Raw genomic sequence first — 21,698 nt, forward strand, 5'->3', positions numbered from 1 at the left:
GTTTACCATGAGGTCAGGATCGAGGTTAGGTCTTTTAAACAGAGGATGAATAACCGCTTTTTTGAATGCTAGGGGAACAGTGCCGGAGGAAAGTGATAAGTTTATAATATTTAGCATTGATGGACCTAATAATACAAAAAGCTCCTTGATAAGTTTCCCAGGAAGTGGGTCAAGTAAACATGTTTGTTTTATCCCACTTACACGCCGTAATAATTCCTCTAATGTTATTTCATCAAAAAGAGAGATACTATTTTGGAGGACAGTATCCGTCGTATATACAGTCGAAACTGTGTTAATATAAACTAGTTGTAGCTGGGATGCGTTGTCTTTAATCTCCTTTCTAATGAGTTCAATTTTCTTATTAAAGAAATTCATAAAGTCATCTGCCGAGTGGGTGGAGCTACTGGGAGGAGTCCCTTGTTGGGTTAGCGATGGTTAGGATCGTTTTTGTTGAGGCGGATTAGATTTGAGTAATATTTAGCCTTAGCTAAGGTAAGCATGCGTTTATAAGTTATTAAACTATCACTCCATGCTTGATGGAAAACCTCAAGTTTAGTCGCGCGCCATTTGCGTTCCAGCTTTCTACATGATCATTTATGAGCTCTAGTTTCTTCTGTAAACCATGGGGTGCGCCTTTTAGGGGCCCTTTTTTGCTTTAGCTGTGCTATTGTGACACTTACAATTAGTAGTCACAATTGTTTTGTAAAATGAATGTGTAAATAGAGTATCCTAATTTAGTTTGAGGTATTTTCATATCTAAAGTCACAGCTAAAGTGTATGTTTCCAAGCTGAATGCCACAAGACATGTTATTGCGCCACGCCAGCAGAGGGAGCACTCGTATAGGAAAGGAGGAAAATGAGAGGTGCTTGTTAGTGCTTCCGTGTCTCAGTCAGGTCACACCCTGCGATGACAACGCAATCAAGCACTTTGTGTCTTCTTTTTATTCCTATAAAACAGGTCGGTAAAGTGTGATCATAACACATTTGTCTCCAAGCAATTATAAGCGTTTCTGAATATAGAAATATCGAAGTATATTGTTTAAAAGTGTGTATTTCTGATGAAATTTGTAACGCTCAATAAGCGATGTCTCCCTTTGTGTGCGAGCGCGTGGTTGGGCGGAAATGGCGGCGGCAGTAGATTTGTTGAAGTTAAACTGTGATTGTTAAGAAGTTTTTATAGGTATAGTCAGGTAACAATGTGTGTAATTGTAAATGATTTATAATGACAGTGACAATATAGAAAAAAGAGTTCAAGAAAGCAGCAATATTAAAAAAGAAGCAATGTCAGGATACAGTACAAACATGTAAGATGAAGAGGTTTATTAAAGCAACAGTACCGTTACGTGATGCTTATACACAGGAAATATAGTGTTTGGGTATGTAACGATCAATCCTCCATGTTTTTGTGGATTTGTTTTGTCATTTCAAAAGTAAAGATGTAATTGTTTAACGATGTGAATGAACAGATGTAGAACTGAAATTACATGATTGAAACTATTTGGATGTGATTAAAAGCACAATAGAAATGCAAATGAGAGTAAAGAAATCAAGAAATGTTTAATAAAAGAGTCAGGTCACACCCTGCGATGACAACGCAATCAAGCACTTTGTGTCTTCTTTTTATTCCTATAAAACAGGACACACCACATCGAACACTGGGACCAGGCTACTCAGTGCGAGGCCTGTAACAGAATTCTGGAGGCACCGCTGGGATCGGCATCCGACAAAAGAAGATGCTGATCTCCTAATCTACGAATCCAAGGCAGACGTGACGGCAGAAGCAAGTTGAAGCAGCGTGGCGACTGAGGCAGCAACAGGACCAACGCGTGTGAGAGGGACCTTCGCTGGAGGAGTGCAGCACCGCTTGCCCGAGACAACAAAGCTACAGTCTGTCGTTGAGTAACACAATCAACATGGGAGAACGTGTACGTAAAGAGCTGACGTGGGAGGTAAAGAAAATACTCCACGAGTTGACAGCACAAGAACTTTTTGAAATTATTGAGGACATCACACCGGTATCAGATGTTGATTCTTCTGGGGTAATTAAGGGTGATGAAGAGAGTTGTTTTGACTATAAATGTACTTACTTAAATTGTAGGACACTACTAGAGTCAGAAGATGAAGGTATTGCATGCTTACTATCTCTAAGAGATACGATTAATGACATCAGAGCCAGTCGTTTCGCCGAAGTCCGTCACGCTAAGCAAACATAGTGTGTTGTCATTAACCCACCACCCTTACAATTGACAACTATACAACAGGGACAGAGGGATAACAGTGATGACACATTGCCACATTTTTCCGCTGATCCACAAGCACTCGAGTACCAAATATTAATGGCCAATTATGAGTCGTTGGGGAGAAAGATATCTGAATATGAAACACAGAAGACACGCACGTATAACGCAACACATACGTACGACTCCACAAACATGCCTACTTTGACTGATACACGGCAAGCCCATACCGCCATGCACACACCCACCTCACCTGGTACCCAAACACTACATCAAGCCGCTTCTCAAGCTCGCCCTATTAGTATGGTTCCTTTACGAGATATACCCTTACTTCAGCGTAGAGAATTTAAAGTTCACGGGAGTCAGGTGGGGGACAGTGTGTCAGATATTAGCTACCATGGACTTTGTAAACAGATAGATGAGGGGCTCAAAGCAAGTCACTCTGAAGGTGAAATCATCCAGGGCATCCTCCGTATTGTCAGACCTGGACAGTTTAAAGATATGCTAGTCAACAAGGATGATTTAACACTCTGTGAACTCAGAAGCTTTTTGCGCTCCCACTTAAGTGGAAAAAGTGGAAGTGAGTTGTTCCAGGAGTTAATGAGCACCCGGCAGCTTGAGAGTGAAAGTCCCCAACAGTTCCTGTACAGGATGATTGGACTAAAACAGAAAGTGCTGTTTGCATCTAGACAAGGTAATATGGACATTGAGTATGAACCTCGTACAGTGCAGAATGTGTTTTTGCACACTATTCTCCAGGGCCTCCTACCCAAATTTAGTGACATTCGCACCGAACTTAAACCACTGTTGTCCAACTATGCTGTGTCAGATGAAGCACTAATTCGGCATGTGAGCCAGGTGTGCGGTGAAGAGAGTGAGAGGCAGCGAAGACTTGCTCATGGATCTCGTCATAAGGTAACACACGCTCACAGTGCCCAACTTGAGACTGATAAGGACATAGAAAAAACATTACAGCATAAGACAAAGAATAAAAGCAATGTGATAGAGGAACTTAATGCCAAAGTTGATGCCCTGACAAAACTGGTTGAGTCTCTCACAGCTAAACAAATGTTAGAACAACCCTGTAGATGCACAAATGCCAGACCAAGGCCCAGGCAAACAGCAAAACAATATAGCTGCCCCAAGTGTGCTGAAGAAGGCACAAGCCCATGTCACCATTGTTTTCTATGTGGGGAGGTCGGGCACAGAGCTGTTGGCTGTCTCAAGAGGCCTCGTGTCCAGAGTACTAACCAACCCCCTGCTGATGTCCACACCATAATGAACAACAGCCCCTGGAGCCCTACAGAGCTGAAGCCACCAGGGGAGAGACCAGCACATGTAAGATTAAAGATTAAAGTACCAATGATTGTCACACACACACTAGATGTGGTGAAATTTGTCCTCTGCATTTGTCCCATCCCCTTGGGGAGCAGTGGGCAGCAGTGGTGCCGCGCCCGGGAATCATTTTGGTGATTTAACCCCCAACTCCAACCCTTTGTTGCTGAGTGCCAAGCAGAAACATTGGAATGTCCTCTCTTCAGTCCAAAGACACTGAGGTGCGTGAACAAGTAGCCCAGTTAGTAGGGAAGAAATGCAGGGTCAAGTGCAACATTAACAATTTTACAGTTGAGTGTTTGCTGGACACAGGTGCTCAAGTGAGTCTTCTTGATCGTAAGTGGGTAGAAACTTACCTTCCCGACCATAAACCACGCCCATTAGCAGATCTAATAGGGCGTAAACCTCTAAGTGTGCTCGCAGTGAATGGGGAGCCCTTGCCGTATGACGGTTGGGTGGGAGTGAATGTGAGTCTCCCTGATAATAGCGACCCAAACCTATCAATACAGGTACCCTTCTTAGTAAGTAGTGTGCCCATGGACCGCCCCCTTATTGGTTTTAACGTAATTGAATGCTTGATAAAGGGACCGAAGGGTGAGTCTGACTTCATATCAGCCCTTGTGACCCTCCTACGTGGAGCCTTAAGCATTGAGAATGACAAAGCAATAGCACTTGTCAGTCTGATTCAGACACATGCCTCTCATGATAATGATGTCAGACATGGTATGCTTAAAGTGGGATTTCATGATGTTGTTATTCCAGCCGGTGCGGTCAGACAAGTAAAGTGCAGGATTCCACCTATGTTTGACACATCATAAATGATAAATGGGTTGTACTTGTATAGCGCTTTTCTACCTTCAAGGTACTCAAAGCGCTTTGACAGTATTTCCACATTCACCCATTCACACACTGATGGCGGGAGCTGCCATGGAAGGCGCTAACCAGCAGCCATCAGAGGCAAAGGGTGAAGTGTCTTGCCCAAGGACACAACGGACGTGACTAGGAAGGTAGAAGGTGGGGATTGAACCCCAGTAACCAGCAACACTCCGATTGCTGGCACAGCCACTCTACCAACTTCGCCACGCCGTCCCTAACCCCCTAATCAAACCCCCTTGTGCTCTTTGAACCCAATGAAAATAACCCACAGTTACAGCGGCTTGATGTCGGTGACAGTCTCTTGGAGATTAACCAAGCAAAAGTACCCTGCTTGAGTATCCCCATAGGCAACCACAACAAGCATGAGGTCACATTATCCTGTAAAACAATATTAGGCAGCATTGAGCCTGTTGTTAAGATAGTATCAACTGACGAACCACAGCTGACTGAAACAAAAGTTCCTTTTGAGTCCCCAAATGCTGAGTCTCAAAACACCAAACAGGATACAATATCTTGTGTGGTGGAGCCATGGGACCCACCTGTTAACATTGACCACCGACAGAGGAACAACAGGAAATAGCCAAACAACTCTTGCGAGAGGAGGCAGGAGCATTTGCTCGAGATGACAATGACATGGGGTGTATCAAAAGTTTAGAAATGTCGATTGCACTTAAAGACAATACCCCTGTTCAAAAATCTTATGCATCCATTCCGAAACCCTTGTACAAGGAGGTCAAGGAGTATATTGAGGATCTCCTTGCTAAAGGATGGATTGTTGAGTCTAAATCCCCCTACTCCGCACCAGTCATTTGCGTGCGTAAAAAGGATGGGACACTTAGACTATGTATTGACTATCGTCTTCTGAACCAGCGCACAGTCCCTGACCGCCATCCCCTTCCCAGGATCCAAGATCTCACAGACACCCTGGGGGGATATACTTGGTTCTCCATCTTAGATCAGGGAAAGGCATACCATCAAGGGTTTATTGCAGAAGGTTCACGTCATCTGACCGCCTTTATCACCCCATGGGGTCTATTTGAGTGGGTACGCATACCATTCGGCCTGACAAATGCGCCAGCTGCATTTCAGCGCAGTATGGAGGAAATGCTTGCACCCCTGAGGGATGAGTGTTGCATCCCGTACCTAGATGACATATTGTGTTTTGCCAAGACCTTTGAAGATCACATTGAAGTGCTCAGGAAAGTTTTGAGAGCCCTGCAGAAGCATGGAGTGAAACTCGGGCCCACAAAATGTGACCTTTTTAAAAAAGAAGTGCGGTACGTCGGTCGCTTGGTGTCAGCCGAAGGCGTGCGCATTGACCCCAAAGACTTGGAAGCTGTGTATGCCTTGAAGAATGACTACAATCGGAGATGTGAGAAGGATTGTAGGCTTTTTGAGCTACTACAGGTCCTATATACAGGATTTCTCCAGAATGGCAAGCCCCATTTATGAACTCCTCCAACCAGGGAGAAGTTTGAGACAACCATTGCTGGATAGGCCAGGGGCTCGAAGAGGAAAAGGTGCTCAATTGCCATCCAAAACCCCAATTGAATGGACCAGGACGCATCAAGAAGCCTTATGCAAGCTGATTGACCAGTCGGTAGAGCCACCTGTGCTGGCATATCCAGATTTTGAACTGCCTTACATAGTCCACACAGACGCTTCTGACAAGGGACTTGGAGCGGTTCTTTATCAGAGACAGAATGGAACGCTCAGAGTGGTTGCGTATGGCTCAAGGACTCTCACACCAGCTGAGAAAAACTACAGACTACACTCAGGCAAGTTAGAATTCCTCGCCCTCAAATGGTCAGTCTGCGAAAAGTTTAGGGATTATTTGTATTATGCCCCACACTTTACCATCTACACTGATAATAACCCTTTATCTTATGTCATGAGCACTGCTAAATTAAATGCAGTTGGCCACAAGTGGGTGGGTGAACTGTCAGATTTTAGATTTGATATACGGTACAGACCAGGCAAAATAAATGTTGATGCTGATACACTCTCACGTTGCCCCCTTGATATCAACAAATATGTCAATGAGTGTACCCAGGAATTGACCAGGGAAGTTGTCACCACGACATGGTGAGGGTGCAGAGCAGGCGAAAGAGGAGATGTAGCCTGGATAGCTGCTTTGGCTCTGGCCCAAGGTGACCAGCTTGAACCCAAGACCAAAGAAACATTGACACCATTTAGTCTCACTGAACTCCAACAGGCCCAGCAAAGGGACCCAGTGATTGGAAATATCCTACGATTGAAAGAGTCAAATACAACACTGACTGACAGCATGAAGCAGAGTCAGCAAGGGTTAAGCAGAAAAGTAATGCATGAGTGGACAAGGCTGCACATCGAAGATGGAATCCTCTATCGTAGAGTCGCAGAGCGACGTCAACTAGTTTTACCTGCTAGCCTCAAAGCATTGGTTCTCAAGCACTTACATGACGACATGGGTCACGTAGGCACTGAAAGAGTCCTTAGTTTAGCAAGGCAGAGGTTCTATTGGCCTTACATGAGGCGGGAGATTGAGACATATGTTACCAGACAATGCCAGTGCATAAAACAAAAAAAACCTGCGACACACGTACGAGCCCCAATGAGTAGCATAACAACCAACTCTCCACTGGAGCTTGTTTCAATTGACTATTTGCATTTAGAACAGAGTAGAGGAGGCTACCAATATATCCTAGTGGTAGTTGATCACTTTACCAGATTTGCACAATGCTATGCGACCCGTAATAAGTCAGGGAAAACTGCGGCGGAGAAAATCTTTAATGATTATATTATATTATATATATATATATATTAGATTTGGCTATCCCTTGAAACTGCACCATGACCGAGGGTGCGAATTTGAAAATAATTTATTCCGAACACTACAGCAACTGAGCGGAGTGGGACATTCCCGGACGACCCCATACCACCCTCAGGGTAATCCGGCCGAGCGCTTTAACCGCACAGTGCTGCAAATGTTGCGAACCTTGAGTGAGAAGAAGAAGTAAAAGTGGAAAGATTACATACCCCAGATTGTCAGTGCATACAACAGCACACGTCATGAAGCAACTGGTTACTCACCTTTCTTCTTGCTTTTCGGGCGTCATCCACAATTGCCGATAGACCTGCTCCTCAGGATGACTCACCAGGAGGAACCGCAGACAACCAAAAGGTATGCCGAGAAATGGGCAGAACGCATGACCGAAGCTTACAGGATAGCTTCAGAAAACAGCAAAAAGTCAAGTGCCCGCGGTAAGAAGTATTATGACAAGCATGCGAAAGGAGTAGTGTTGCAACCGGGAGATCGAGTGCTGGTACGCAACCTAAGTGAAAGAGGTGGCCCTGGACAGTTAAGGTCCTATTGGGAAAACAGCACTTATGTTGTGAAAGACCAGGTTGGTGACAATCCCGTGTACAGGGTAGTTTCGGAAAAAGATGGCAGCAAGTCACGCGTTTTGCATCGTAATTTATTGCATCTTTTTAGTGACCTACCTGTCAACCTACCAGTAGAGGAAGAGAGAGGAAAGAAGGTAACAGAAAGGAGACCAAGAACAACTCACATAAATATTCCACCTGATTCAAACAGTGACACATGCTCTGATGATGATGGCAGTTCTAGCTATTATGAGCTAAGATATAACGTTGGTACGGGAGACAGACCAGACGTGGAACCCTCCTTGGTCCCCAAAATTCAATCAGGCCCTCTGGAGTTCAGCCAAATCGCCAACCAAGGACCAACTTTGAGGAAAAGGGACTCAGCAAATAGGAGACATGCACCCATGAATGGGAAAGAAGGACCAGGAAAGAGGGATCATTTACGGGACAATGATGAACATATTTTGGAGAACATCAGTGATGGGGATATAGAGGGATATGAGGGAACTAAAAGATCTGAACCCAGAAACCTACCTGTCATGGAAGAGGGATGTGAACGAGAGCAGTCTTTTTCGCAAGACGAACAATCGCAACTGAGCCCCACCCCTGACACTGAGGGACAACTCTCAAGAAGGTCCACTAGAAATAGGCAACCGCCATCTCGATTTACTTATGATACCCTTGGTCAGCCTTCTTTTAATGTGCCTTCAGTAGTTAACAGTGCAGAGGTATATGCAGGCCCTTCAATGGTAGCTTGGAGTATTCTAGGACACCCACTGCTTCCCTATCCAGTGACATCCCAATTTTTCAACCCGTCATTCTGTTCGCCAAACGTGTACACCATACAAACATCTCCGCACATGCCAATGTATGTCTCATAAGGCACCTACATAGATGTACAGAGTTTGTGATAGTTGTATTTTGAAGTTGTGAAATGTCGGGAGCCATTCGTTTTTTTGTTGGGGTGTGTGTGACACTTACAATTAGTAGTCACAATTGTTTTGTAAAATGAATGTGTAAATAGAGTATCCTAATTTAGTTCGAGGTATTTTCATATCTAAAGTCACAGCTAAAGTGTATGTTTCCAAGCTGAATGCCACAAGACATGTTATTCCGCCACGCCAGCAGAGGGAGCACTCGTATAGGAAAGGAGGAAAATGAGAGGTGATTGTTAGTGCTTCCGTGTCTCAGTCAGGTCACACCCTGCGATGACAACGCAATCAAGCACTTTGTGTCTTCTTTTTATTCCTATAAAACAGGTCGGTAAAGTGTGATCATATTAACACATTTGTCTCCAAGCAATTATAAGCGTTTCTGAATATAGAAATATCGAAGTATATTGTTTAAAAGTGTGTATTTGTGATGAAATTTGTAACGTTCAATAAGCAATGTCTCCCTTTGTGTGCGAGCGCGTGGTTGGGCGGGAATGGCGGCGGCAGTGGATTTGTTGAAGTTAAACTGTGATTGTTAAGAAGTTTTTATAGGTATAGTCAGGTAACAATGTGTGTAATTGTAATTGATTTATAATGACAGTGACAATATAGAAAAAAGCGTTCAAGAAAGCAGCAATATTAAAAAAGAAGCAATGTCAGGATACAGTACAAACATGTAAGATGAAGAGGTTTATTAAAGCAACAGTACCGTTACGTGATGCTTATACACAGGAAATATAGTGTTTGGGTATGTAACGATCAATCCTCCATGTTTTTGTGGATTTGTTTTATCATTTCAGAAGTAAAGATGTAATTGTTTAACGATGTGAATGAACAAATGTAGAACTGAAATTACATGATTGAAACTATTTGGATGTGATTAAAAGCACAATAGAAATGCAAATGAGAGTAAAGAAATCAAGAAATGTTTAATAAAAGAGTCAAGTCACACCCTGCGATGACAACGCAATCTAGCACTTTGTGTCTTCTTTTTATTCCTATAAAACAGGACACACCACATCGAACACTGGGACCAGGCTACTCAATGGTTTCGCGCAGGGCATCGTCAAAGTTGTTAGTGAGGTTATCAATAGAGCCGATATAATTTGGGAATGGTGCCATTAACGAAGGCAGTAGGTCAGCAAGAGTCATCGCTGTGGCAGCAATAATGTTGTGGCTGCTATCCATCCATCTTCAACCGCTTATCCGGAATCGGGTCGCGGGGACAGCAGCTCCAGCAAAGACCCCCAGACTTCCCTCTCCAGAGCAACATTTGCGACTTCCTCCTGGGGAATTCCGAAGCGTTCCCAGGCCAGAGAGGAGATGTAATCCCCCCATCTGGTCCTTGGCCTGCCGCGGGGCCTCCTCCCAGTGGGACGTGCAACGAGGACCTCCCTAGGGAGACGCTCGTGAGGCATCCGCACGAGATGCCCGAACCACCTAAGCTGGCTCCTTTCCAAGCGAAGGAGCAGCGGCTCTACTCCGAGTCTCTCTCGGGTGACTGCACTTCTCACCCTATCTCTAAGGGAGATGCCAGCCACCCTTCTGAGGAAACTCATTTCGGCCGCTTGTAGCCGCGATCCTATTCTTTCGGTCATTACCCACACTTCATGACCATAGGTGAGAGTAGGAATGTAGATAGCTCGGTAGACCGAGAGCTTTGCCTTCTGGCTCAGCTCCCGTTTCGTCACAACAGTGCGGCAGAGAGACTGTTGTGGCTGCTATAGCAGTTATTATTATTATTAGCTTGTTGACAATGAGTCAGAACTTCAAATGTTATAAGGTAATGATCGGACATTACTTTAGTATACGGGAGTATCATAACTTTGGAGGTGGTGACACCCCTGACAAGCACTAGATCTATCGTATTACCGTTGTGATGCGTGGGTTCATTTATTATTTGTGTAAGACCACAGCTATCAATTATGGTCTGGAGCGCCACGCACTGAGGGTCCGATGGGGTATTTATATGGATATTAAAGTCCCCCATTATGATTATATTGTCGGCGTGCGTCACTAGATCAGCAACAAACTCTGAGAATTCACTGATAAAGTCTGAATAGGGCCCAGGGGGGGCGGTAGACAACAGCCAGGTCGAGAGGCAGCGGTGTGACAGACCTCACAGTAAGCACCTCAAACAATTTATATTTATCATTTAGGTTAGGGGTAAGGTTAAAGTTTTCATTGTATAATAGTGCGACCCCCCGCCCCTTTTAAGAGGACGGGCAATATGTGCATTCGTATAGTTAGGAGGAGATGCCTCATTTAGCGCAAAAAAAATCGTCTGGTTTGAGCCAGGTTTCGCTAAGACCAATGACGTTAAGATTGGTGTCTCTAATGACCTCATTAACTAATAACGTTTTGGGAGACAATGATCTTATGTTTAAAAAGCCCATATTATAGGCATTGGGCTGTTTTGACGAGTTTTTGTTGAAATTATCCGTAGTAGCAATATTGTAGTAGAATTTCTGACCTTTGACCTATATTGCATGTCTAATGGGAATGTACACTCATTTGATTTCTCTCCTATTCTGTGCCAGTGGGACAAAAGTGAATGTTAAGTCGTGCCAACCTGTCTACAGAATGTGTTGACTGTCTAAAGGATTCGAGTTGTTATGGAACAGATAGGGATAACAGCAAGACATTGACGCACTCGATAAGGAACAATGACGCACAAAAGACATATAAAAAATGGCAGAAGACCGGAACTCGACAGTGATTTTGGCTTGTGTGTGTCTTGTTTGCTCCGGAGTAACATGTGGTCTGTCTGCACGGCCAACTTAATTCAACCTGCACTTCTGATAATGGGCAAATAAATTTGTTGTACTAAACTACTTTTGTTGCCTGTTTAAGCTTCGGACAATCCACTACACAAATTGGCGTCACGAACAGGATGGTTTAGAAGCTACAGGTCGACAGCCGCTCCCGCTCTCTCAGTCAGGCAGACAGTGTGCTGCACGCGCGCATAAGCGTTTTGCTTAAAGTGTAAACATTTTCTGCCTGGAGAGAGCCGGATCGATAAGACTAATTGCTGAATCTATTTTTGATAAAAGATAGGTTTAGTCAGGTTCTCCAAAAACAACCTGGAATGGGGTAAATTATGGTTGTATTGAGTTGTTTTATATGTGATAATTTGTCTGTGTGTTTGTTGAAAACTTGTGATTTCTTGTTTTTAACATAAGGGGATTGTTGATAGAATTTTGGTGGTTTGGAGTGTAGAAGCATAGACGATGTGAGACGAAAAATTTCTTTTAACCTCTTCATCCTCTGTCGTTGGCAGAGGATGCTTTTTTCTGCAAGTACATTAGGTTAGCCGGAGTTGGACACAGCGAAATTTAAGGCAAGGTTGGCTAAACTGGTGTGACATTTGACCCACACAAATTTATGACGTCTATGAAGGTCCTACGTATCTGTCTATGTGGAAGCTGCAGCCGGGTAAAAAGCCTGATATAAGGTGATCGTTCAGTGACTCCGGTAAAGGAGATCAACTGAGCCAAGTTGTCACGAATTTGGAAATTTGCAGCAGTATAGATGGATAGAGTTAAGGGCTCCATATGGTAGAGCCTTGGTGAAACTATATGGACTGACCAGACACGATGTACTGTAGGATTGGGGGGTGATTCCTGGTGATTCTACAGCGCCTTAGGCTGGTTATCCGTGTTGGTCAGGAAGGAAAAGCAGGGTTTTCTCCGCTAAACGGGTTAATCGCCGTTATATGAGTAAGAATGACCTGTGTGTGTTTGTTAATGAGACGGCCGATTCCACAAAAGCACGCATGCATTAGTTGTTTATATTGGTCCGGACCAGGGGGGCGTGGGTTGTGGGTTGTGGGATAAAAATGTGTGTTTTTTAAATTTATATATATATATCTGCATAATTTAATAACTTTTGTGTAGCACATGGTTTCTTATCTGGTTTAATTCCCCCCTTCCTTTTCCTCCCCCCCTCTCGCAACCTCCCTTCACGCTTTTTCTCACAGCCCCGCTATCTGTAAAAGTTTGGAAATTGTCTAAAATGTGTGTGCGTGTGAGAAAGTAGACAAAGTTTATGTACAGAAAACATATGAGTGTATGATCTATCCATTTAATTATCTTATTCCGCTCTCGGAGGTTGGATCGCGGGGGCAGCAGCCTAAGCAGGTAAGTCCAGAATACCCTCCTTAAACTTGACTATTTGTCCATCTAAGAGTGAATGATAAATGTTGTTCTTATTATTAAGGTTCTGATATGATACAGCTGTGCTTCTGGATGAGAAAAATAGTTGTCTATTGCATTTACTTTTAACTGTGCTGGTAAATTCTCTGTGTGAGTGACTGTGTGACGCATATAAAGAAAAAAAAAAAAAAGAAAAAAAGGAGTCTCAGCTGGGAGGCATTTTGAGATAAGAGTGTGTGCGTGTGACGAGGCTGTGTGAGTGACAGCTGCGTGAGGCGTGGGCCGAAGAGGTGTGACAATGTTAGGATAGCATTGAGCTAGGTTAGCATTGTGTTAGGATAGCATTGAGCTAGGATAGCATTGAGCTAGGTTAGCATTGTTAGCATAGCATTGAGCTAGGTTAGCATTGTGTTAGCATAGCATTGGGCTAGGTTAGCAAAAGTTTGCTTACTGAGGCATAGTAAGGCTAAGTTAGCATCTAGCTTGGCATTACTAAGTGTGGTTGAACAGTTATTCTCGGTCTGTAGAGTGTGCTAGTAGTAGGTGCTTGCTAAGTCCAGTAAAATAATAGATATATGGAAAATTACACGTTTAAATATCAATAAATAAATACGGATTGTGGGACATTGAAACATTGTTTAATTCATCATTCATTTATATGTTTAGTATACTTTTTTGGTACAGCATTGATGCTCTGCTGATCCATACAGTTCCTGGGTGGAAGTTGAGACAAAACACACACGCACGAACATCATAGATTAGGACACATTGTAACTTTGAATTAATAGTTATACAACAAATAAATTAATAATATTGAATTTAAATTTGATAAAGATAAATTGATTATACATTGACATTTTAATTTTTCTTAGGAATAAACACACAATAAAATAAAAGTTAAATTTATATTCTAAAACATCTAGGGGTATCTGTGCAGGCTGTGAAACATAGAGTCTGAAGAAGTACAGATAAGAGCCACTCAGCGCCATTGTCAAAACAAAACGTAGAGAAGCGTTAAACAAATTCTAATCAGAAGGAAGACAGACCAAAATATGAGAACTTAAGTAAACAGACAGCAAGTAAACCAGAAATAATAATGTAAATAAATAACAGAGAAAGCAAATTTCTATGTGACATTGGTGCATGTAGAATTACAAATAGAGAATAAAACTAAATGGAAATAACTGTCTGCAAGATGAGCATGACGTCATGAATTGTGCTCGGGTTAGTAATAGATAGATAGATAGACAGATAACACGTTATTGATTCCTTCAGGAGAGTTCCCTCAGGAAGAAGAAGTAAAAAGTAAACAGTAACTAATAAGGGTATAAATGGAAACAGAATAGAAAAATATTACGAGGAGAATAAAAATATAACAGTAAAATAAGAGAAACTAGGCATTAACGACCATGATATAAAAAAGTATTGCACTGTTATTGTTTTGCATTCCCTGTCATCCTAGCCCCCCCCCCAAAGAGGAGTTGTACAGTGTAATGATGTATGAGACAAAGGATTTTTTATAGGCTAAACCAGTAGTTGTCAAAGGAGGGTATGGTGTTTCCGCCTGGACAAAAAAGGGGGGTACTTGAAGGTATGCCAAGGGGTACCTGAGATTTTAAATATTTTAAAATAGCGACAATTCAAAATCCTTTATAAATATAATTATAGAAGAATAATTCTTCAACAAAATAAATATTTAGAATTAAGTTCACGAGCCCAGATGGATCTCTATTGCAATATCCAAAGAAGGTTGATGATTGATTATATGTAAAGAAATCTTTATTATAATTTAATCATTTGTTTAATTTTTAAAACGTTTTAGTTATTCTTATATTTTTTGCCCAAATAAGTCAAGTAAGACCACAACAAATGAGCAATATGGTGCACTGTTATACAATCTAATAAATCAGAAAATGATGACATTATGCTGTATTTTATTTCTTTATTTTACTGGAAAAAAGGTTGAAAACCACTGCCCTAAATCATATCTAAAGCTAAAATTATTTTATAAGACTGATTATTTTGGATTATTGTGTTTGTATTGTGAGAGAAGGAGAGAAAGTGAGAGAGAGAGGAAGAGAGAGCAGGTGAAAAAACAGATTGAGGGTGAAGAGGATGGTTTGAGAAAATATGGGAAAAGGATGTTTATAACCTTACGTTATGTGAATGGTTTCTAGGAGAACAGAAAATAGAAACATTGTGTGAAGTGTAAGGAAGAGATGGATACAGGATGTTGTTTGTAAAGGAAAACGAAAGTGAAGAAAAGATGAGAAAGTGACAAATGAAGGTATTCGTAAATGGTATGCTGTTGATTGTGGTTAGCTGCAAGTTTGTTTAATTGTTTGTTTGTTTAGTTGTTTAAGTGAAATTGGAAGAAATCAATAGGAATAATTACATGCAAAATGGAATAAAACTATGAGTGCGATAGATAATGAATGAATAAATGAAATAAGTTTATTTTGGTCATATAATCAACCATCAACCAATTTGTGTGAGCAGTTTAACAGTAAATTAGACATATTAACAATCATACACATTTACACACAGAAAAGAAAAGAAAAAAGAATGACCGAAAAAAGAATAGGCGGAAGCCAAAGCTTATATTGGCCTATGATATACAATTACTGAACATTAAATTACCTGGAACATCAACGTTAAAAGATGAAAGTAATTGTTACTATATTTTATAATGTTCAAAAAACTTTACCTTTCAAGGGTCTCCAAAACCATAACAAAAAACTACATGTGTTCAGCTCATCACTGAGGATGGTACATTATTTAACTCCTAAAACTGAAATACATTTGTGTTTTTATTTTATTTTACTTGACCTATTTCAAAAATCAATATCCCCCGTAAATGATAGTTTTCTCCTCATAATGTAAATAAGCTAAGAATACAAACTGGAAGGCTGTTGTTCTTTACTCGGAAACATAATGGCCATTGTTTTAAAATTAAATTATCTGAACATTTAACACATTATGACTTAAAAAATGGATTGATATGATCATAATAATAATGCTTTGTGTAATATTGAAATTAGCCTTTTAATTTTAAGTATTGGGTCTATATTTCTTCTATAAACATTTCCCCAAACTTCAAAACAATATTACATATGGAAAAATAAATGAATAATATAACATGTGCAGACATTTCTTATTCAGCATGTGTTTAACTTTATACCGAATAGCAATGGATTTGGATATTTTCTTTAATATGTTCAATATGCGGCTTCCAACATATTAATGATCAATTACTATTCTCAAGAATGTACTTCATATACTCTGTCAATTTCCACTTGATTCAACTTTAATTTTTGTTTCACAATTTGACTTTGCACCCTGGACAGGTCGCCACCTCATCACAGGGCCAACACAGATAGATAGACAGACAACATTCACACACTAGGGCAAATTTAGTCTTATTAATTTCTACATATTGAGATCTATTACTTAAAATAACTACTTAACCACTGTTGTGAAACACCTTTGTAATTTATGGGAGTATTGGGATAGGATTGAGGAAGATGTCTGCTGTGGTGGTGGTTAGTTTGGAAATTAATTTAATAAAAGTAACTTTAAAGTGCAGTCTGACATTTTAGTTTGGAGTAATTTATATTTTTATTTAGACATTGCAGTACACCATACTTCTGGATGTTGAGCTAGAAGAGGATAATGGCATGACAGAATAAAGTTAGAATTAAAGTTGGGGTGCCAGTGATTGTCACACACACACTGGGTGTGGTGGAATTTGTCCTCTGCATTTGGCCCATCCCCCGTGATTGCCCCTGGGAGGTGGGGGAATCATGTTTGGTGATTTGGCTCCCAAGTTTTTTATGGTCTTTGGTATGACTCGACCCGGGTTTTGAGCTTGCGACCTGCCGATCTCAGTGCGGACACTCTAACCACTAGGCCACTGAGATGAAGGAGGCAATCCAAATCTCAACAGCTTTCAGTTAGCTACAGATTTTGAGAGTATAATGCGAATAACTATAACTTTACAACTGTTTGCTGTGAATAGTGTTGAATAATAATTACAAATAACAGCCTACATTAATAATTAGAATAAGAGCCGATATGTAGGGTGTTAAAAAGAGGAGAAGTGTGATTAGGGCTGGCGCCTAGAGCATGGCCTTGTGTGTTTTGTTGTGACTAGGTTGGATAACCAGTCGGAGACAGGCAAGGAAAGGATATGCAGCTTTGTTTGTGTGGCGTTTTTCATGCAACAAAGTGAAATGAAAGAAAATAAAAGCAAAATTAAAATGCAGACAATAAAAATAAACACAGTGCGGACGTTAAAAGTTAAAATATTAAAAGATTTAGCTGAAAGATAAGGAGAAACGTGAATAAAAACATTCTTTTGTTTTGGAGAATATCACGCACAGCTGGAGGTCAGAGTGCAAGCATGACAGCTTGCTCGCGCCTACTGATAGACAAATGAAAGTTTAAATTAACTTATACATAATCTTTAAGTGAATTAAAAGGGTACTTAAATACACATGAAGTAGTACGTATAATCTTTGAATTAAGGTTATTGATTAGCAATTAATGGGATAGTTAAGAATGTAATTTTAAAACGTGATATGCAAAATTGAACTAACCGAGAGGATATGAAAACGATGGGTGTACATGTTTTGAGTTCCAAATTCTGGAGGAAAAAAAAAAACCTCAACAAAACGTAAAACCATACAGACGGACTTGGGTGGTAGCCACGGTTGTGCTAGGTCAAGCGAGGGTGGAAAGGATGTGCAGCCGGGGGACTGCCAGCTTCTCTGAACAAGACAAGCTCCAAAGTTGTAGCCAGAACATGCTCACAAAAAATATAGGTGTGACAGCAGGACGAACAGCAGGATACAAACAGACCCCTGCTGGACATAAGTGTCAACGGACAATGTTCAACGCAATCTTTGAAGCATTCCTTTGTGGTCAACCTGCACACACCTTGTAATGACCTGCTTACGAACTGTGCCCTGACAATTCAATACTGCACAGAAGGAACTTCCTGATGTTGCCTGACAGCACGACATCAGCTGACAACTACTGGGGACGCCTCCCAGGAATGAGTGGAAGACGGGGACTGCTCCAACTGTCCTAGCACTAGCTGACTGAGGTGCGTCCGTGTGTCCTGCCACCCAAACCGCCACAGTGTATGATCACCAATTAGACGACTCATAATAGGAGCCTTTTGACTCTTATATATGGTGGGACTCAAGGTATGGCCGCTCATGTGAACTATCCTTACAACAATTAGAATGGTATAAGATGGACAACTAATGAACCACATTGTTCCTTTGCTCTCTGTCCTGCCTACGAAACCAAAAATGTAGGTCAAATGATAAAACAGGGCGTAGCTGCCGCTGATTGAACCGATACGCTAATACCACATTTTCAATTATTTCGGTTGTCTGTTAAAAACAAAGCTATTGGTTGCAATTTGGACATTCCTGCTGTAGGCTACAAGGAGCTAGCAGCTACACAACAGCTGAGCTAAAACAAAATTTAAGCATATCAAATAATTGTAGTTGCTTATTACATACACAAAGTCGCAGAGAGACAGAAGTCTGTAGAAAGTATTCAGTAACAAACGTGTCCGCATTATTAAACTTTCTACCACAGGAAATATACTGAACAAATACAGCAGTTACTGTCAGACTCTAATCCGGATTACTGTGTCTATCAGAGACATGGTTAAAACCCACAACACCTTTCGTCCTAATTAATGTCCGGGGGACAAGATTACAGAAAAGACAGATCGAGTGACAAAGGGGGGAGGAATTATGATTTATGAAAGGAAAAACATTAAAAGTAGATCAATTTGAGTATGTTGAAATTAAAATCACATGTTCCTCAGAAATGTATTTCAAGGTAATTGTAGTATACCGACCGACCACAACTAAAGAAATTTTTCTTGATTCATTTTCAGACATCCTCAAACAGCATAGTATGAAAGAAGTAACGTCATGGAGGACGTTAATTTGGACTGGTTAAATAAGACGCGTAGAAAGAAACTTAAGGATATTATAAACGGCTTCTACATGATACAAATGATAAGCAGCTCTACTAGAATTACAATTGGATGACAAAAATCAAAGAGAACATCTGTAAATACACGAATGCAAAACCAGAAAGAAGAGTGTAAAATAAAAATACCATTGGATTAATAAAACAATTTGGATTCTAATAAAGACATGAGGACTCAGCTCTCATAAGAGAAATTATAACAGGTCTAAATACAGATCGTATGATTTTAAAAGTTTGGAGGAACAAAGTTACAATGTTTATGCGGAAGTCTAAGGCTGACTTTCACTTAGAATTAATCAAAGCTGCAAAAGGGAACATTAGAAAGTTATGGAAAACCAGATACAAACTTACGGAAAGAGAGCAAACAAGAAACAACACTATAACATTAAATATCAATGGCGCTACTATCGCAGACAGTCTGGACATAAGTAATAATTTTAATGAACATTTCATCCAGTCTGTACAAACCCTGAATAAAAAATCCCTCAAAATCAGTGCAAATAATTGTCATTTATTCAGGATGGACTAATTTTAGAATTAACAAATGAAACAAAGTTAAACAAAATCTTCACTGCATTATCAGACTCACGATCTAGAGATATATATATATGGGTTGGACACTATCTTCCTAAAAACATATAAGGATTGTATTATTGCTTGTATAACAACAATTGATAAATAAATCAATAACGGAAAACACTTTCCCTACCACGTCGAGAAACTGCTACTATAATTAAATCCATAAAGCAGGAAATAAAGAAGACCAGAACATGTACAGACCAATTAGCCTTCTCCACGTTATAACAAAAGGAATAGAAAATTTGAAATTAAAAAGTGGCTTTGGAGCAATCAAGGCTGCTCAGACGGTCACTAAGAGGGGCATTATGTTGACACATCAATTTAATGAGTATTATATGTATCTATGAGAGCATTTTTGTTGTAAATTGTGAGGTATGGCTGTTAAAATCTTGGTTGTTTTTACGAATGATGACAGATGTGAACAAGAGCATGTATTGTCTTTGTGTGATGATGTAAATAAGGTGTGGTAGTATTGTATGGTAAGTATGTGTCCATGAAGGGGCATTTGGTGACTTTTCTTATAATTGATTACATGCTACAGTATGATTATTTTTGATTAATTATTGATTATTATGAATGTATATATTTATTATGATTAATTACTGTCATAATTTTATTGCTTGATTTTTGGATCCCTTTAATTTAGGTAACCAGGGACTGCAGATGGAAAGTAGCTATTTAGATATAATCTGGTACAGAACATATCTGTTTCTGAACTTAATGTTTCTGTGCATTGTCCCATCATAGATAGACTAAATTAAATACAACTATTTAGTGAATTATTGAGGCCACAATAATTCAGTAGGTGTTGTAAAATATCAAAGTACTATTGCAAAAGCGAACAGTGACCTCAAACATGACCTGTCCTCCGCCTCTGTTTTTGCTGCGCTTGACTATCAGCTGTCTTTTCTTTTTCTTGGATGTTTCTGAAACTACTAATACTACTACTACTACTACTATTACTATTACTACGACTAACACTGTCCCTGTGAGAGGGACAGAGGGGGGAGGTGAGTTTGGATTGGGTCAAGTTTGAGCGTGTTGAGGTTTTATTTAATCGATATGATCAATCCGGTACAAGGATAAAGGAACGTAATGATTTAGATTGACAATTGCAGTGGTTGGCAGAAGCAACCCCAACCTCAAAGGAGGGTGCCAATTCAGTAATTAAATGTTTTGTGAATGATCTAATATCCTGACATGGTTTCCCCAAAAAGATTAGGTCAAACAACGGCACCTATTTTAAGAAAACAGGTTAATCTTCTTCAGTCACAAGATCAGCACTTCTCAGGACCAGCAGCTTCCTAGGAAGGTGGAAAGACCATGAGACCAAAATGGTAAGTTTGCAAAATGTAGAATTTGTGTGCCAGTTCCTCTGTGCAGACTTGAGGATGAAAGCAGCCACTCCAGATTCCCTTGCACTCGCTAAGAGGGGCACGGTCAAAGCAAATCCAGGATCAACACCCGATACCTGACTGGAAGGAACCGAGAGGAGAGACAACACCTTGCCAGCGATGACGAGAACGACTAAGGTTGCCAGCCAATATGTGTCCGTCGGGACTCCAGCAGCTGTGGAAGGAGGCCCTGAAGCAAGCCGAGGGCCTGGACCAAAGCCCCACGCCCCATACTCTGCCCCAGCCTTCCCCAAAGCCCCCACAGCTCCAACTCTACCTGAGTTTTCCCCAATTTCGGCCAGCACGCACATGCCATTGCACAGTCTGCCCAATGGACTGAACCACACCCCAAGAAGAGACAGAGACAGACTGTTTGAGTGGATCTCTTTCTTCACCAAGGCAGCCAAAAGCCCAACGAGGTGTCGGCAGGCCACCAGCCTGAGGCACCACCGAGCCATCTATACGAGCACTAATCGAACATGGACTCATACGAAATTCAGTTGTGTGTTCAAAATTAATTGGTAATTAACAATATTGGTAACTACATCCATTGCAAATGCCGGGAAAAATATTTTTGCAAATATCTTACAGTCATAAGTCTATATACATTCATCTATTTATGTTCAATGATGTTCATGATCAAAGTATTTGTTATTCCTTTACTAAATCAAAGGGTAGGCCACTAATTGTGTTCTGTGAGATGATTTTACTGCAGGCTGGTAACAGCGATCGCTCTGAAGGAGGGTCATAGACGGAATTTTTGCCTCGTATAAAAACATTGAGGTTTTTGCCTCTATCTGCGGTAGA

At 40.9% G+C, this 21,698-nt stretch overlaps 1 protein-coding gene across 1 annotated transcript; it reads left to right on the plus strand.

Annotated features, from left to right (window-relative positions):
* Positions 1-1,581: 1,581 nt before the first annotated feature.
* Positions 1,582-3,715, plus strand: LOC133640396 (uncharacterized). Its single transcript, XM_062033791.1, has 2 exons — positions 1,582-3,575; positions 3,671-3,715. The coding sequence occupies exons 1-2, from the start codon at positions 2,337-2,339 to the stop codon at positions 3,713-3,715; spliced, it is 1,284 nt and encodes a 427-aa protein (XP_061889775.1). The 5' UTR covers positions 1,582-2,336.
* The last annotated feature ends 17,983 nt before the right edge of the window (positions 3,716-21,698 follow it).

The sequence above is a fragment of the Entelurus aequoreus genome, linkage group LG02 (assembly GCF_033978785.1).
Source record: "Entelurus aequoreus isolate RoL-2023_Sb linkage group LG02, RoL_Eaeq_v1.1, whole genome shotgun sequence".
NCBI classification, from domain to species: Eukaryota; Metazoa; Chordata; class Actinopteri; order Syngnathiformes; family Syngnathidae; genus Entelurus; species Entelurus aequoreus.

Excerpts from the sequence above, each read along its gene's own strand:
- LOC133640396 (XM_062033791.1), top strand. The coding sequence starts at position 2,337 with ATGGCCAATTATGAGTCGTTGGGGAGAAAGATATCTGAATATGAAACA. Across the intron at positions 3,576-3,670 it reads CAGGGGAGAGACCAGCACAT|TGGGCAGCAGTGGTGCCGCG; the intron begins GTAAGATTAAAG and ends CTTGGGGAGCAG.